Here is an 18,139-nt window from a genome sequence, read left to right as displayed (position 1 = left end):
CAAAAAGTTGATTTTAAAGTTTACAGCAAGCATAGAATTCAAAATTTCCTTTTTTTTCCCCTAAATGACCAACAATACAAACTTTCTCATGTACACACACATGAGAACACACACGCATGTCATACACACATCAGACATTCATCACACAAAGCAAGCACAGGTTATACCATTTGAAAAGTCACCCTGAAGTTTTAACTTTTTTAATGTAGTGGAAGCAGTATAGTGCTTTGCATGTAGCAGGTGCCCAGTAAACATATGTTTAACTACATTAATCATTTTTAAGAGAAATATTCAAATCAGAGATGATGGGAGGGAGAGAGAGAAATAAGAACAAAGGGGAAGAAGCAGAGGAAAAGAAAAAAATATAAGAAGAACCACAAGGAGATACGGACATTCTACAAAATGAATTAAAGACAGATATGCTCAAGTAAAGTTGCACATTTGGAGGTAAAGTAGATACAAAATGAGAGTCAGAAGAGCAGAAGGTATGAAAACAAAGAAAGAAGCAATTATTATCGACCTATTGCCCACCACTGTCAGTCTTTGAGGATGCAGTGGCTACAGATTAAAAGGCAGTTTTGTTTTTAACTACTTTAGATATAAATGGAGGTATCAACACTAGATATAGCCCCTTTTGTCTGAAAAATATTAAATTAAAGATCAAAGTGTAGAAGCTTCTCTCATTGCCTGGAACAAAGGTGGATGGAGTGTGGGCAGAGCTGGTTCCACTTAAATGTGTTGCTTTAACTAACAGGCAACCATACACCTAAGTAGGATGTTCTACAGCAGCTCCAGCAAAGATACATAAATAATTAATGTTAACAAAATTTTAAATGTCTATATTTCATATGTAATTTATGAGGATCATATATTTGATTGATATGCTGATTTTTCTAAGCCTGATTTTTATTACCTTTATTAGATAATTTTCAAACTAAAGTTAGAGGAACTATAACACAGAAAGCTAACACAACTAATCCAAAGGCTAACCATGAAACGTGGATAAAGTTCAGCAGCTGGTCTTTGATCTATCACCACAGTAGCTATCTAGATATCTATTTGCATTGTATTAAATGTACTTTTCTGTAGGGTTATGCTGGTCTCTGTTTTTTAAAAGAAGAATTATAAATACAATTACATAATTTGTGTCTTATAATTTTTTGAAATTTGTCCCCAACTGAATATTTTTTTGTTACTGTCATAGCTGGAACAGACTACGTGGGCATCAGCCGTAATTTAGATTTTGCACCTGGAGTCAACATGCAACCTGTTCGTGTCGTCATTCTGGATGACCTTGGAGAACCAGTGCTGGAGGGAATTGAGAAATTTGAACTGGTGCTTCGTATGCCTATGAATGCAGCCCTCGGCGAGCCCAGCAAAGCCATAGTGTCCATAAATGACCCTGTCTCCGATTGTGAGTGTTTATTAATTTTACAATGATAAGTGAAATTGTAAGCTAAGGTTTATATATATATGATAAGCAAGATGATAAACTATATATAACATATATATATGTATATGTGTGTGTGTGTGTATATATATATGTTTGCTAGAGCTTCCATAACAAAGTACCACTGTCTGGGTGGCTTAAATAACAGAAATTTATTGTCTCATAGTCGTTGGCGAGAAGTCCAAAATTAAGGTGTTGGCAGGCTCTCTTTCTTCTGAGCACTGTCAGGGAAGGAGGTTCCAGGCCTCTCTCCTTGGCTTGAAGATGGCCATGTTGTCCCTGTGTCTCTTCACATCATGTTCCCTGTATGTGTCTCTGTCTAATTTTCCTCTTTTTATGAGAACACCAGTCATATTGGATTAGAGCCCACCCTAAAGACCTCACTGTAACTTAATTAATTCTGTCAAGACCCAACCTGCCAATAAGGTCACATCCTCAGGTGTTGGGGTTGGGATTTCAACATACGAATTTAAGGGGGACACAGTCCAACTCACACAAATACCCTACCTTTCTCCTCCTGATGATTTTGATAGAATTAGACAGTCTCAGAATAAAACTTTTATTCTTTCTCTCAAACCTTAAAGAAAAAAAAAGTGATGTCATCAATATCTTGATTGTGCCTCAAGAATTCCCCTCACGGCAGATGGGTGGAACCACGTGGAACTGCATAGACCCCTGAGTGTCAGTGATCTTTCTCCACTTCACAGCACAGGACACTTTCTGTCATCTCCTTCCCCTAGACACTCATAAAATTTCTCTGATAATGTGCCAAAAATGCTGTTCTGGGACAACCCTCTGCTGGACACATGGCACATCATCACAAGGGAATTCTGACACACCGTCACAAGGGAATTCTGAACACTCTTCAATCATGAGGATTTCAGCCATGCTTGGAGGAGTCTTACCTATTGTCAATGAGGCCTATACGCAATTAACCTAGCATAGGTGTCACCTAAAAATCACACACACACACACACACACACACACGAGTCAACTTTCCCACATGATCTGAGTAAATTATGCTTATAATTATCTGCACAATATTTAGTGTTCTTCATATCAGGAAATCCTGAAAGCCTCATGACTAAGAAACATGTAGATACAAATATCTTAAGGTTTGTGGTTTTATCTGCTTTTTAGCATTTCATTGCATACCCTTACTTTACCAAACAGGCAGAGCAAAATGTCAAAGGTAAGGAAATCAAAACTCTTAAGTGATTTGCTCAAGGTCAAAACATTGGCAAGTGACTGAATGGAGACAGAATCCAGTTCTTCTCATTTACTTTCCATTATTCTTTCCACTAAACCACATCTTCTGAAATGCCATTTTCCACAAGGAAATTTCCGTTCACTTTGATCCTTTGTTTTTGCAGTGCCTAAGATGCAATTCAAAGAACGAATATATACTGGCAGCGAAAGTGATGGGCAGATAGTTACGATGATCCATAGGAGCGGGGATGTCCAGTACAGATCTTCAGTGAGATGCTACACCCGGCAGGGGTCTGCACAGGTGATGATGGACTTTGAAGAACGCCCAAACACTGATATCTCCATCATCACATTCCTCCCTGGTAAGCTTGAGCTTAAAATTTTTTCGTGAAATTTGAAGAAGCTGAATTTTTACTCAGAAATTTGTATCAGGGAAACACAAGTTCCTTGATACCAACAAGCGTATGGCATGGTTTTATGTGCACTAAATGATGAAAGTGAAATCGATTTTTAACAGGTTGAATGAATGCCCTTTTTGTATCTGCATTAACTTATTGATTCCCAGTGATGTGATATATGGTTTATTCAAAACTTACTCAGTGGACAAAAGCATATGAAATGTACAGATTTTACAATGCTAGGAATTAAACTTAGCTCAATGATTTGTTTAGTAAGTCAGAAGTTAATAATACTAGAAACTAGTGTTGAGGTCAGATTAACAATGATCAACCAGTACAAGGCTGCTAATCTTGCTTTCTGAATGTAATGCTAAAAATTCATAAACAAAAGTGGCGTTTGTGCTGTTTCCTTTGTTTTCTAAGATGAGTGGCAGAGCTTAAAGACAGAAGTCAAAGAAATTCCCCATACAAATAAGGGCTGGTCATTGCATATACTTAAATATTTATTCACTTATTCAGCAAATATCTACTGAAGGCTTATTACTTGCCAAACACTATTTGTTGCACTGAGATGGCAGGAAAAACCAACATTCTTGCCCTTATGGTGCTCGCATTCTAGTTGTAGATATATTCCTATGGGACGTGATTGACCTGCTGACACTGTTGTTCCAGGTGAGACTGAAAAGCCCTGCATCCTTAAGCTGATGGACGACATGCTCTATGAGGAGGTAGAGGAACTCCGCCTGGTACTCGGCACTCCACAAAGCAACTCTCCCTTTGGGGCTACAGTTGGTGAACAAAACGAAACTCTCATAAGGATCCGAGATGATGCTGATAGTAAGAAATCTTTTTTTGTGTTCAACTGTAAATTGGGAACTAAAATCCATCCAAGTCAAGGTTTTAAGTGACTCAGAAAAATCCCCCCGCCTCCTCTACTTTCTGACTAGGATTTTTAATCTATTGAGAAATAGCAAAAAGACAAACAGATGGGGAACAAAATAAACAATTAAAACTGATAATTTTGACGCTGGAGAAAATGGCTTACATCCCAACACTAATTCCCAAACATCCATACCGGCCCTCTACTCTATACACACCCTTGGGTACAGGGAGACCAACAGTTTCCTCCCTTCCCCCGCCACCTTCAGTGGCCTGCTCATGTGTAATTTATGGCACATAGACAGCTGGTAGCACATGCTCTCTGGGGGCTGGTTAAATCCCAGGAAGGAGTTGGACAACATATGCCAGCTTTTCCTTCCACACACATCACTAATTTTGAGTGAGGGGACAGAGAGAAACCAGGAGTGTAATAGTCCTTAAGCCCCTCCCACATGGAAACAAACATTAGAAATGGAGGAAAAGCATTCCCCTTACTAATAATTTCATTTGTCTGTGTTTCCCACAATTTTAGAGACTGTTATTAAATTTGGAGAAACCAAATTTAGTGTCACCGAACCCAAAGAACCTGGAGAGTCGGTGGTTGTAAGAATTCCAGTGATTCGCCAAGGAGACACTTCAAAGGTTTCCATTGTGAGAGTCCACACCAAGGATGGCTCAGCCACCTCTGGAGAAGACTACCATCCTGTGTCAGAAGGTACGGGGCTCCCAGGGCCCGTCTCCTGATGGATGGATCATGCCAACTCTGTGTGCCAGTGCCAGTGCCCTTAAGGAAAAGAAGGGAAACATCCAATTGAAATAAAAACAGGACACTCTTTTTTGAGGGGTATAATTTTAAGGGGTACAAGTGCAATTTTGTTACACAGTTATACTGTGTCGTAGTGAAGTCTAGTCTTTTAGTATATCCATCCGCCGAATAATGTACATTGTACCCATTAAGTAATTTCTCAGTAAGCACCCCCTGCCACTCCCCCACCCTCCCCAGGTCTTCAGTGTTTGTCATTCCACACTCTATGTCCACATGTACACATTATTTAGCTACCACTTATAAGTGAGAACGAGCAGTATTTGACTTTCTGTTTCTGAGCTGTTTCAATTAAAATATAAGCATACTCTTTTAAATTCCTATCGTTTAGTAAAACAAACACAATGGGATTTATTTCCAAGATTTTTTCTTTTTGACTTACAGGGTATATGTGTTAGGACTTAGGGAAATTTGGAGTAAATGTGCTAGATAACCTTCTGTTTTGAGTTGACTTTCTATTGGTTTTACCTTCATTGTAGTTACCAGATTAAATAATAATTCCCTTATTTTTCTATGTCATAATAACTGTGATAATAATCTATTTTGGTTTAGAGAACACCAGCAATCTAAATCTAAACCAAAAAAAGGAACCACTTAGAGATGTCTTTCATCCCTCTCTTTTTGCAAATGTTGAGCCATGTCATCATCTTTTTTTTTTTTTTTTTTTCTTTTTTGGAGACAGAGTCTCACTCTGTTGGCCAGGCTAGCATGCAGTGGCATAATCGCAGCTCACTGCTATCTCCGTGTCTTAGGTTCAAGCGATCCTCCCACCTTAGCCTCCCAAGAAGCTGGGACTACAGGCATGCGCCACCATGCCCAGCTAATTTTTTTGTATTTTTGGTAGAGATGGGGTTTTACCATGTTGGCCAGGCTGGCCTCAAACTCCTAGTCTCAAGTGATCTGCCCACCTTGGCCTCCCAAAGTGCTTGGATTAAAGGCAGGAACCACTAAACTTGGCCTGCCATTTACTTTTATCAGTAATTAAAACAAATCAGTTCTAGCCAGGCACGTTGGCTCACACCTGTAATCCCAGCACTTTGGGAGGCCCAGGAGGGTGGATCACCTGAGGTCAGGAGTTCAAGACCAACCTGACCAACATGGCGAAACCCTGTTTCTACTAAAAATACAAAATTTAGCTGGGTGTGGTGGGGCATGCCTGTAATCCCAGCTACTTGGGAGCCTGAGGCAGGATAATGGCTTGAACCTGGGAGGCGGAGACTGTAGTGAGCGGAGATCACACCATTGCACTCCAGCCTGAGAGACAAGAGCAAAACCCCGTCTCAAAAAACAAACAAAAAAAAACTCAGTTCTCTCTCAGTTGCTCTCTCTCTGAATTATTTGCTTACAAAAGAAAAGTAACTTTATGTCCAAAATTACGTTTATGAATTATTTGGAGTCTAATTATTCACTGTTTTCTACTTTCCCACCTCTCCCTATCAAGAGTCATTCGTTCTTGATGATCTTAGCCCTTCAGGCATTCATCTTTATCTAATTTACAAACAAAGCTGAGAAAACAACTGATAGGTATCCCTGAATCAGTAACAAAGTTAGTGAGGCAATATAAAAAATGGCGTCTTCTACAGAGGAGCTTGTATCAAATTGTAACCACTATATGGAAAGAATATACAAGCTTCAAAGTTATCCCCAGATTATTCTCTATGTAAAACATAATATATATTTGAAATAAATCACACATAATCCCAGAGAAGAGAAAACAAAACTGATAAGCTACTGAATTATAAAATATAAAATGTATTTCTATAATGAGCAGATTTTACAAGAAAGAAGAATCTTCTAAATATTGATAACATGATCTTTAACAAAAAATGTTTTTCTTGACAGTAAAATGATTCCTTTTGCTAAACAGAAACAAAATTATAGCTATGTAAACTGAAAAGTCAGAAAAAAGTTAAAATATTAAATAAACCTGTTGATCTCTTTTATCCAATAAATGTCAACATGTGTTTTATAATGTTTATACTAAAAATTTAAGGAATATTTTTCTGAAACGTTTTCTAATTTCTCCTGTAAAGGTTCAAACTGAAGTGAGTTCTTTGCAAAAAACAGAAAAAAATTAAATATAGGACAAAAGTTGAAATTTTTTGCGTACTAAAATAGTCTAAAGTGACAGAAAAAGATAAATGTGAGTGAGAAAACTTGCCCACTATCCAGCAAGTATACTATCAGAAAACAATAACAAATATTTAAAATAAATATTTAATTTTTTAAATTCTAAGAAATTTGGTTTGTATAACTCAAGGTATTACAAAACCTTGAATGTTTACACATCTAAGATAAGCAATGAAAACGAGTAAAGCAAGGAAAATATGAGAGAAAATGGAGTGATTCTAATGTCATTAAGCCAGCAAGCCCATTCCTTGCTAAGAAAAGCCTGTATTATCATAGCCTAGTGGTCATAGTCTCCTGCCATGCAGGAAGGTGCCAAAAAAACTCAAAAATCTCTGTTTTCCTATGAAATTCCCAGATATTTAAATGTTAGAAACCAATTTTTTAATGTCACACGATACAGGTCAAATCAAGCAAATGATTAGCTATTTTCTTCTCTGGAACAAGAACTATAAGTTCTCTCAGGGTATAAGAAATCTGGGACTGATAGGCTCAAATAATATGTGAAGGCTAGTAGAAATAATTGCTGTATCTAGAAATAGAGAACTAATGTTACAAAGAAAAAGAAAATTATTTAAAGATAAAGGGAAGAAAATTGCTCCTCATACCTGATAATTTAAAAATTGAAGCAGAAAAAAGAAAGTGCCCTGACAATTCATTTTCTTCTTCCAGCGCTAAAGGATTTGTAATTTAGAATTATAATAACTGAACTGCAGCTACAACAGAAACTGGCATCTGTTGACTCTTCTAATTGGGATAATTATACTTTATAGGCTTTATATTTTTTCTTTTGAAACAGTATCTCAAAAGGTATAGTAAAACCAACAAAGTAGTTTATCCATGCTTTACAGTATGATCAGTTGCTTAATTATGACTTCAATAAAATCTGATAATTTTCATGATTTTTAGTAATTTTGAAATGAGTGGTTAAGAAAAAAATTCTGATTTTTTTTAGAATTCTAGATTTAACTTTCATGACATTGAAGCAATTCTTTCTTAGTGAGAAAGGACAGGGTGAAGAGAAAACAATCACTAGCATTTATCTAATATTACTTGTCTACGTTTCCCTGAAAAACACAAAGAAGTTTTTTTGAAATATAATTTGATATTGTATAAAAAACTCAACAGTTATTTATCCAGCTCTTCTACATATATACATAATGTAAATCCCATTCACACTCTTTTATACCTGTGATCATATTCATTTGTCTTGAGTCCTATTGGTTTAGAAATTCTGGAGAATAAGATGTTAATTTTTCTGATTATGTCCCCATATTAGCACTACTGATTGTCCCTCCCATAATTCAGCATATTTTCAAACTGTGGGCCAAAAACCAATGTCTTATTATTAAAATTTTTCTTCAGATAAAATCACATTCACAGCAACCTGGATGGAACTGGAGACTGTTATTCTAAGTGAAGTAACTCAGCAATGGAAAACCAATCATTGTATATTCTCACTCATAAGTGGGAGCGAAGCTATGAGGATGCAAAGGCATAACAATGATATAATGAACCTTTGGGACTCCAGGGAAAGGGTGGGAGAGAGGTGAGGGGTACAAGACTATAAATTGGGTACAGTGTATACTGCTCAAGTGATGGGTGAGACAAAATCTCAGAAATCACCACTCAAGAACTTATTCATGCAACCAAACACGACCTGTTCCCCCCAAATCCTATGGAAATAAAAAAATTGAAAAAATAAAGTCTTGGGAAACAAGAAAATATTAAAGTAAAATGCATAGAGTAAGAATTAGTGATGTTTGTTAAACATTTGATTTCGTTTCTCACACACACCCAAAAATAATGGACCACAGTGTAAAATGTATTTCTCATTGCAGGCCACAGACCAAAAAAAAGCTTGATAGGAAACTTCTAATATTCACATGCAAACGATTTAAATCTGTGATTTTGCATTTGTAGAAATTGAGTTTAAGGAAGGGGAAACCCAGCATGTGGTTGAAATCGAAGTTATCTTTGATGGGGTGAGAGAGATGAGAGAAGCCTTCACTGTTCACCTAACACCTGATGAAAATATGATAGCAGAGACGCAGGTAAGTAATGTAATGTGTATGTAAATTTATGGCCAGCAGTTTGTCAGAGAAAATGCATGAAAGCAATCACATAGTGTACAATAAAATGAGGCGACTTTGTACAAGCCTTACATGAAAGAGATATGCATAATCTGTTTTTACCACTTAAATATATTTTCTTCTGATTAGATCATAGTCAAGAAATTCCTATCTTTTTCTCTGAAAAATATGTGTTGAAACTCAAGGACTGAAGTTACTGAGCCCCAAACCAGTGCACTTCCCTTCCCCATGGCAGTCAGTAATAATTGATTGACCTTGGGATTAACCATCAGAGAGAAAGTAGCATCTCAGAGTAAAGAGGGAACTATTAATTCAGTGCCACAACTCATAAAACATATTCAAACCCACAAAGCAGTTTGCTAATCCTCCAAATCACGATCTGTTTCCCCTGGCTTTATCAGAATTTGATGTCCACAGCCTCATGATCAAAATGTTGCAGTCCTAAATCTTGTTGTCTATACTTACTTAATTTATATTGTCTCATTAACCAGATTTTCCTCAAAATGAACATAATTCCACAGAATGTTGACCTTGTCAAGGGAAATAATTTTTAAAACTACATGTCTTTTTGGAATGTATTAATTTTTTATATCTTTGCTTAAATTTGCTGTATTACTTTTTTGTTTGTTTCACTTTAGTATGAGTTTAAGCTGGGAAACTTTTTTCCATAAATATTTGTATCATTTTGTAATCTTTACTGCTTGATGGTTTTTCTACTACAGTGCCTTGCTTTTCATCAAGTTATTTAAAATTCAAGTATGGGCAATCTTTATCAAATATAGTTTTGTGTCTTCATCACATAAGATGAATCTTTTATTATTATTTTTATGTAGTAGCATATGAAATTCTTTTGGGTGAAAAGAATATTCACTCAAGTTACTTCCAGTGATGAAAGCTTCTTTTAAAAATATACATGTAAAAATAGTTTGGGAAACTATGCTATCTAGTCAGATATTGGAAGGTTATTTGGGAGTCAGGGCAAGTTCACAGCAAGGTGTTCTTGTCACCTTGCCCAGCAGCAAGTGTTCATGGATTCCTCTTCTGTCTGGAACTCAAATTCTCCCCTGCCTGGGTTTCAGGTGGTGCCTTCTGCCCTTGACTGCTTTAAAAAATTTCTTATTACTGGCATCTGCTTCACCCAGGCTCACACTATCCCATGACCTCTCTAATCTTCCTTCCTTCAGAATGCCCTCCAGCTCTACTCCCACTGTCAAAGAATTGACTCCTTCATGAAATTTCCCTTCACAACCCCAAGACAGGTTTAGTTACTGTCATCACAACTGGAGAGAAAAAAAAATTAGAGCCCGAACACCTCGTGGGCCGCTGGCCAACCTTTGGATTGACTGCCCTGGGCTCAGCTGCCCTCCCTGGAACCATAAGATGTGAACAAGGTGCCAAGGTTATGTGCACCAGGCCACTTAGGGCCAGTTGCTCTCCAGGGGCTCTGAGTATGACACTTTGCATCATAACGAGGCCATGGGTTTGCCAGGGATCGTGAGTATTGTCCTGTATGGTAGAAGCATCAAAAGTTTAATATTTCACTAATCAGTGATAATTATCTTTTCCTTCTAGGTGACCAAAGCCATTGTGTATATAGAAGAAATGAGCAGCATGGCAGATGTCACTTTTCCTTCTGTCCCTCAAATTGTATCCCTGTTGATGTATGATGACACTTCCAAAGCTAAGGAGAGTGCTGGACCCGTGTCAGGCTATCCTGTCATCTGTATCACAGTGAGTAGGAGATTCACAAAATTGAGGAAAACTGTAAGATAATTATTTCAAATAACTTTAGAGTGTAATCAATATAGCATTGGCTTTGTTATGAGGAAATGAAAGTAGAAAAATACTACATGGTTTAATTAAAGCCTTGAACTTTGCAAATATAACACTAATCAAATAAAGCTCCCATTTTTTCTTTCTTCACCCAGCAAAGGTTCATTAACTGATGTGTACACAGTGTGTTATCTCAGTCTGTCACCAATAGAAAAATAAATATGAGGTCTGCATTCAAGAGATTTATAGATGAAGAAAAGAATATAGGAATTGGTAACTCTAATATAAGGCAAGATATAACCACTATCATGAAAATGATACAAATTGGAAGTCAGAGCTGCAGGTCCATATATGAGGGGAGATTTGGGATGGTCAGGGGGAATTTTGATCATTTAGGATGCAAGTCTGATAAGGGAAAGTCATTCTAGGAAGAAGGGATTGCAACATGAGCTACAGCTAGAAACAAACAGCATAAGAAATAGCAAATTATCACTACTTTTAAAATTTACCTTTTCTTGACTCTAAATTGTAAGCTCCTTGTGAGCTAAAATTATGACTTACTTATTTTTATATCACAACAGCACTTCTATAATCACTTATATATAAAAGGTACACAATGCATGTTAATTGAGTCAACAAGGCAGAGATAATTTGGTGTCAAAGTATAGGGAGTTTTCAATGTCATATTAAGAAATTTGGACTTCATTTGTTGTGTAGCGAAGAGTTCTTACACAGGAGAATGATCAGAGGGGTTAAGCTGGCAGGTTAACAGGGCAGTCGTGTGTCAGTGGACTGGAAGAAAAGACCCTGAATTAGACAGAGAAGTGCTGCTGGGAGTGGAAAGGAAGGCATCAACTTAAGCAATATTGCAAAAGAATAATCAGCCGAGTTCCTGACTCACTGGATAAGGGGGGTAAGATGAGAGACAGGAAGGGAGGGAGGAAAAAAGAGAGAATAAGGATAATTGGCAAACCTGATGATTCAAGACATTATGATATAAATAACAATTTTACACGTATTAAGTTAGAAATAGAAACATCCAATAAGCTGTTTGAAATGCAAGATCAGCATTTATAAACACTATCATGGCTGGGAATCAAAATTCGGAAGTAGTATGAACAGCATGTGGAAATTGGGGAAATCCGCAGTGAAAACTCGATGACAGAGAACAGGAGAAGAATGCGTTCCACACTGTTCTACACTGTGTTCCTAACACAGTCATTTGTTTTCCATAGGCTTGCAACCCCAAATATTCAGACTATGATAAAACAGGCTCTATCTGTGCAAGTGAGAACATCAATGACACTTTGACCCGGTACCGGTGGCTGACTAGTGCACCTGCGGGCCCTGATGGTGTGACCAGCCCTATGAGAGAAGTGGACTTCGACACCTTTTTTACATCATCCAAGATGGTCACGCTGGACTCTATATACTTTCAGCCTGGCTCCCGGGTGCAGTGCGCGGCTCGTGCTGTGAACACCAACGGGGATGAAGGCCTGGAGCTCATGAGCCCTACTGTAACCATCAGCAGAGAAGAAGGTCAGTCATTGCCATTTTCCCCTGAAGATCACTGGAATACTGTGGAATATTACAAATGTCTACTTTCTGGTTATTAAGACTTCCAAATGTCCCACATATTCCATGTATTTTGTAAGTAGTTAAAAACTAAAATCTATTTTTACAAAATTATGTATTAGAAAACAAAATATTCATTCCACCTTTAAGTACCTATTATATGCCAGACACAATGCTTTTTGCTGGCAATAAAATAAAGAATACAGGATCCCCGCTTTTGAGAATTTCTTGGTCCAGTTGAAGATGCGGACACATTTTAGTCTAGACAGGGCACAGGAATGCACAGGTAGAAGTGATTAGTTTTACCCTGAGTGGGTCAGGAAAGGCTCATCAAAGAGGGGAGGCTCAAGCTGAATCTGGAAAGAGTAGAGGAAACCAAGCATGAGCAACAACTCGTAAAAGCAAGAAAGAATGTGAGATATTCTGGGAATGGCAAGCAGAGAAATGGGGAAGCTTCTGAGAGGGAGAGGAGGAAAAACCAGGAGACAAGGCAAAATGGTGTGCAAGGCTCAGATCTGAACAGAGCTCATGCCGTGCCGGGAGCTCAGCTGGTTGTTGGGTGAGTAGGATTTTGCTGGGGACGGGAGGGGAAGGGCAATCCGGGTAGAGGGGTATGTGCAAATGAACACCTTCGTATTAAAAGAGACTGTATTTAAGGCTGGAGCAAAGGCACATTGGGGATGGAGAATAGGACGTGGCTGGGGACGACATTGGAAAGACAGGAAATCCACTGTATAAATAAATCCTTCACTGCAGAATAATTTTTTAATGAGATTTTTCTTAAAAACGGTTGCATATATATGATTCTATTTCTAAATCATCCATTTGCATACTGCATTCAAAAGTAAATTTGCTGCATAAAGAGAGGTCATATGTCCCATCTGCGACTACTGTATATTCAGCATCAAATATTTAAATAATGCCTTAAAATGATTCTCTCTTTTCATAAATCAGACGGCCTCTATGCTGGGGCCTGCCTCTGATTTCGTTGCTATTCTAGTAAATATTTGTCTATTTTCTCTGTTTTATACTAATAGATAAGCAATTGTATCTTTCCAAGTTCTCTTCAAATGATAATTCAGCATCTTGGTCCCTTTCATGATGTTCAAATAAAAAACCCACTGTTTTCTTAAAGGAAATACTGGAGAAAGAGTTTCATGTCCAAATTCTTGAAGGTCACTGAGAGATATGAGAGAGAAAGAGAGATGAATATAAAATGGAGTATAATGTATAATACACATACTGTAAAAAATTACATATATAGAGAAAAGTCTACTGTACACAGTTTGTTCTCTGATTTTTAAGGAGACTTTAGTTTTCGTTCCTAAAATGAGCAGTTTTAGTTTTGTTCACTTATAAGTAGTGTAAACATAACTAACGATAAGCATATTATTCTACAGTAAAAATAAAATTTACTTGGTTTAACTACATTTACTTTTATCCTACTGACTTTCAATCATTTTTACTGTATCTGTTCATACTTTATATTTAAATGGTTTTGTGAATATGACCATGACTTAGAGTAACCAGCACACATTAAGTTACATTGAATGGTAACTACTTTTTCTCAAAGTTTGAACAATTCCTAAATTATCAAGTGGCCACTAAACTGTCTGCTGTGATTACTTCTCACCCTGTGGCCTTCTAATTCCTTATGACATGATATAAACTCTTAGCCATGCCCTACTCCACAGAGAAGTTTAAAGTACATAGAAAAATAATAGCTCATATTTTTAAAACCTTCTTTAGGTATTATTGATTACCTTCTTTTCGCATAAATATGGTTTTTTTTTTCAAGGTCTTTGTCACCCCCGTGTACCTGGGGTAGTTGGGGCAGAGCCATTCTCAGCTAAATTGCGCTACACAGGCCCTGAGGACCCAGACTACACAAACCTTATCAAGCTCACTGTCACAATGCCACACATAGATGGTAGGTGACCTGGGTAAGCAAATCTGTGGAATTGTTTGGGACTCCTCATTACCTGGTGCATTTTCCTTCATCTTCTAAATAACCAAGCTTCAACAAATGTTCAGTTTGCAACTTGAGCTTCAAGTCCTTCTGCTTCTTTCAACTTTTTTAGCTTTGTTCTACACAGTTTTTATAACTATGGCAATGTAAGCATTCTTTAAAGTTAGATAGATGTAATACATATCCAGACATGATAAAACAAGACTGGTACATAGTCTAGCTTTTATGAAAGAGTACAAATGCATCTTCAATTGTAAACTTGAAGTTACAGTAAAGTATTTGATATCTTAGTGCCTACCTTCAACATGTGTTGCAATTTTATAGCTGGAGTTTTATGTCTCTCTCAATATTTATCATGTAACTAAGACATTTCCTAGATATGTAAATATAATTTAAAAAATAAAACTAACAGGTATTATATATTGTGTTTATTTTCTCTGGCTAGGGAGCTGTGACCAGAATGTGTGTATCAATAACTTTATCATACTTCATGAATATTTTACCATCTGCAGAAGGCATTTTCATGTTATTTTCCACTCAATTCACTTTACACTTGTAGCAAATTGTTCATATTAATTTTATTACTTGGTATGTTAGTTATATTTTATGTAGCTAAGGGAGAGGAAATATGATTAGGAGCTACAAGGTAGAATCTACTCCCCCAGAACAAGAACATCTGCTATGTCTGCCTATCAAAACCTGAGATTTTCTGGGGATTGAAAGGGCAGGTGGTCAGGAATCTGCATTCCTTCCTTGATAGCATAATGTTGGTCCCTGAACCACCCAATCTCTAGGTCCATGTGGAGGTGTGACTTGAGCTGCAAAGGGCTGAGTAGGGACCCATCAGGGAAACACAGACCGATAAGAGTTATTTCCTAAAAGAAAGGGTGGTCTCTTCTGCCGCTCCTAGGACTTGGCTTTGCATTTTCTGAATGCAGTGTTCAATGTTCAGTAGCCACAGTTCTGCCAGAAGTGTCGTTGAGGCTTACCACTTCTTCTGTGGGGCTGGAGTTTTGCTCCGAGTGAATCTGAGAGGAAAAGGTGGGAAAGGCTCAAAGAGAAGACCTGGTTCATAGTCTTTTGCTGTATTGCTCATTCCAGGGCTCAGCACACTATGGCCTGTGGCCAAATACAGTCTGCTCCCTGTTTTCATATGGTCTGCAAGCTAGGAATATATTTTATATTTTTAAATGTTTGGGGAAAAAAAGGAAAAACAAGAAGTCTACTTCTGAAACATAAAGATGGTATGAAATTCAAACCCATGGCCCGTAATAAAGTTTTATTGCACACAGTTATGTTTATTCCTTCACGTAGTAGTGACTTTCACTCTGATGGCAGCACCGAACAGTCAACAGAGACCTCAGGGACCACAATGCTAAAATATTTACTATTTGACCCTTTACAGAACAAATTTTCAGTCTTTAGCCTGTACTTATATAATGGTGGTAGTTTTCAAACTTTTTTTTTTTTTTTGAGACAGAGTCTCACTCTGTTACCCAGGCTAGAGCGCAGTAGCGCGACCTCAGCTCACTGCAGCCTCCACCTCCTGGGTTCAAGCGATTCTCGTGCCTCAGTCTCCTGAGTAGCTGGAATTACAGGCATGCATCACCATGCCTGGCTAATTTTTGTATTTTGAGTAGAGACAGGGTTTCGCCATGTTGATCAGGCTGGTCTCGAACTCCTGACCTCAAGTGATCTGCCCGCCTTGGCCTCCCAAAGTGCTGGGATTACAGACGTGAGCCCCCATGCATGGCCAGTTTTCAACTTCTATGATCCAGGACCTCTTAGAAATTATTGAAGATCTCAAAGAAATTTTGTTTATATGGGTGATATCTATAAATATTTATTGGATTTTAAATTAAAACTGAGGAATTGTTAAATATTTATTCCCTTGTTTAAAAATAACAAAAAGAAATACATTACATATTAACATGAAATACATCCTTTAAAAAAACTATGTTATAAAACAACAAAAAAAATTGAGTGGTACTTTTATATTCTTGAAAGTATCATTAATGTCTGACTTAATAGAAGATAACTGGATTCTCTGCCTCTGCATTCAATCTGTTGCAATTTATCATATCTTGTAGTCTCCGAAAAACCACACTTGTGAGAGAATATGGGTGGCAAAGTCGCATAATAACTTAGTATCATTATGAAAATAGCTTTTAAGTCATGGATCTCTTGAAATTTTCCTGGGGAACCCCAGGGTTCTTAGTATACCACTTTTTTATTTTTTTGTTTTTTTGGGGTTTTTTTTTTGAGATGGAGTTTCACTCTTGTTGTCCAGGCTGGAGTTCAGTGGTGCGAGCTCAGCTCACTGCAACCTCTGCCTTCTGGGTTCAAGCAATTCTCCTTCCTCGGCCTCCCAAGTAGCTGAGATTACAGGCACCCGCCACCACGCCTGGCTATTGTAATTTTGGTAGAGACAGAGTTTCATCATGTTGGCCAGGCTGGTCTTGAACTCCTGACCTCAGGTGATCCATCTACCTCGAACTCCCAAAGTGCTGGGATTACAAGCGTGAGCCGCATCGCTGGGCCTGGACGCCACTTTGGTCATCACTGCTGAATGGTATTTTATGACAGTTGTTTTCTCAAGAGATAAAGAAGTTTTAAAGTGTTCAAAATTCTTGGCTACCTGAAAGAATGTTAACAGTGATTTCGATTTACCATAGGCATGCTCCCTGTGATCTCCACTAGAGAGCTTTCCAACTTTGAGCTCACCCTCAGCCCTGACGGCACAAGAGTTGGAAACCACAAGTGCTCCAACCTCCTGGATTATACTGAAGTGAAGACTCATTATGGTTTCTTGACTGATGCTACCAAAAATCCGGAAATAATTGGAGAGACATATCCTTACCAGTACAGCTTGTCTATCAGAGGTTCCAATACCTTACGCTTCTACCGGAACCTGAACCTAGAGGCCTGTTTATGGGAGTTCGTTAGCTACTATGACATGTCAGAACTCCTTGCTGACTGTGGTGGCACCATTGGAACGGATGGACAGGTACAGATTTATAACACCTGAGTTTGGTCACTGTACAAACCAATTGGTTTGTTTTGTCACATTAGATTTGTACTAAGTCCCAACTCCAGTTTTCCATCTTGGTGGTGTAGGTCATTACTGACAACAGGGGACCGCCAACTGACATGGTGTTAAAATCCATGTCTATTTCTGAACAATGGACCAGAATATATGTGGTTTTGGACAATGTGTTAGAGATATTATATCTATGTCAAAAGGATGCTGTATAATTATTGCCTGAAGCTCAAATCTACTCTGATATTATAAAAATCCAAATACTGACTTCTCTTCAAAGTATACACTGTCTGTTTTTTGTGTTTATGTATAGATGCCTGTGATGTTGTATCATGAGCCACCTAATATGAGGTTTTACAATCCTAGGAGTCAGTCTAATTTTTCTCCCTCTTTTCTAACTTTCTTCTTCTCTTCCTTTTATAAAATTTTCTCTTCTTCTAGCCTCCTTTTTTACTCTCCTTCCTTTTCTTTCTGTTTTTCTCCTCTTTCTCGCTTTTTGATTCGTTTATCTATTATTAACATAGTCGAAAGTGTTTTTATTAAAAGCTTATTTTTATTTTCACTCTACAGTTACTGATTCTTCTTCATACTACACAGACATTCACACATAAAATACACATACACACACACAATCCTCACCCCTACCCCATCATCAGCAACAAAGTTGTTAAAATGATAAGGAAGCAAGATCTTCTTCAGGTTTACAATAGAGAACCTAAAATATGTAGGGCATGATTTAAAATTGTTATGAGTATTTGAAATAAAAGCAATGCTGTAACTTACCTGAACTAAACAAGGAGTTA

At 37.6% G+C, this 18,139-nt stretch overlaps 1 protein-coding gene across 1 annotated transcript in view; it reads left to right on the top strand.

Annotated features, from left to right (window-relative positions):
- Positions 1–18,139, top strand: part of FREM2 (FRAS1 related extracellular matrix 2) — a 196,017-nt gene that overhangs the window by 162,168 nt on the left and 15,710 nt on the right. Inside the window, exons 8-16 of the mRNA XM_010360807.2 lie at positions 1,205–1,414; positions 2,824–3,021; positions 3,730–3,894; positions 4,469–4,651; positions 8,810–8,940; positions 10,552–10,710; positions 11,988–12,291; positions 14,126–14,257; positions 16,972–17,303. Of these exons, the coding sequence (XP_010359109.2) occupies positions 1,205–1,414; positions 2,824–3,021; positions 3,730–3,894; positions 4,469–4,651; positions 8,810–8,940; positions 10,552–10,710; positions 11,988–12,291; positions 14,126–14,257; positions 16,972–17,303 (1,814 nt within the window). The remainder of the gene's footprint in view (positions 1–1,204; positions 1,415–2,823; positions 3,022–3,729; positions 3,895–4,468; positions 4,652–8,809; positions 8,941–10,551; positions 10,711–11,987; positions 12,292–14,125; positions 14,258–16,971; positions 17,304–18,139) is intronic.

Source organism: Rhinopithecus roxellana, chromosome 18 (assembly GCF_007565055.1).
Source record: "Rhinopithecus roxellana isolate Shanxi Qingling chromosome 18, ASM756505v1, whole genome shotgun sequence".
NCBI classification, from domain to species: Eukaryota; Metazoa; Chordata; class Mammalia; order Primates; family Cercopithecidae; genus Rhinopithecus; species Rhinopithecus roxellana.
The sequence above is the reverse complement of the archived record's forward strand: the minus strand, read 5'-3'. Positions and strand labels throughout refer to the sequence as shown.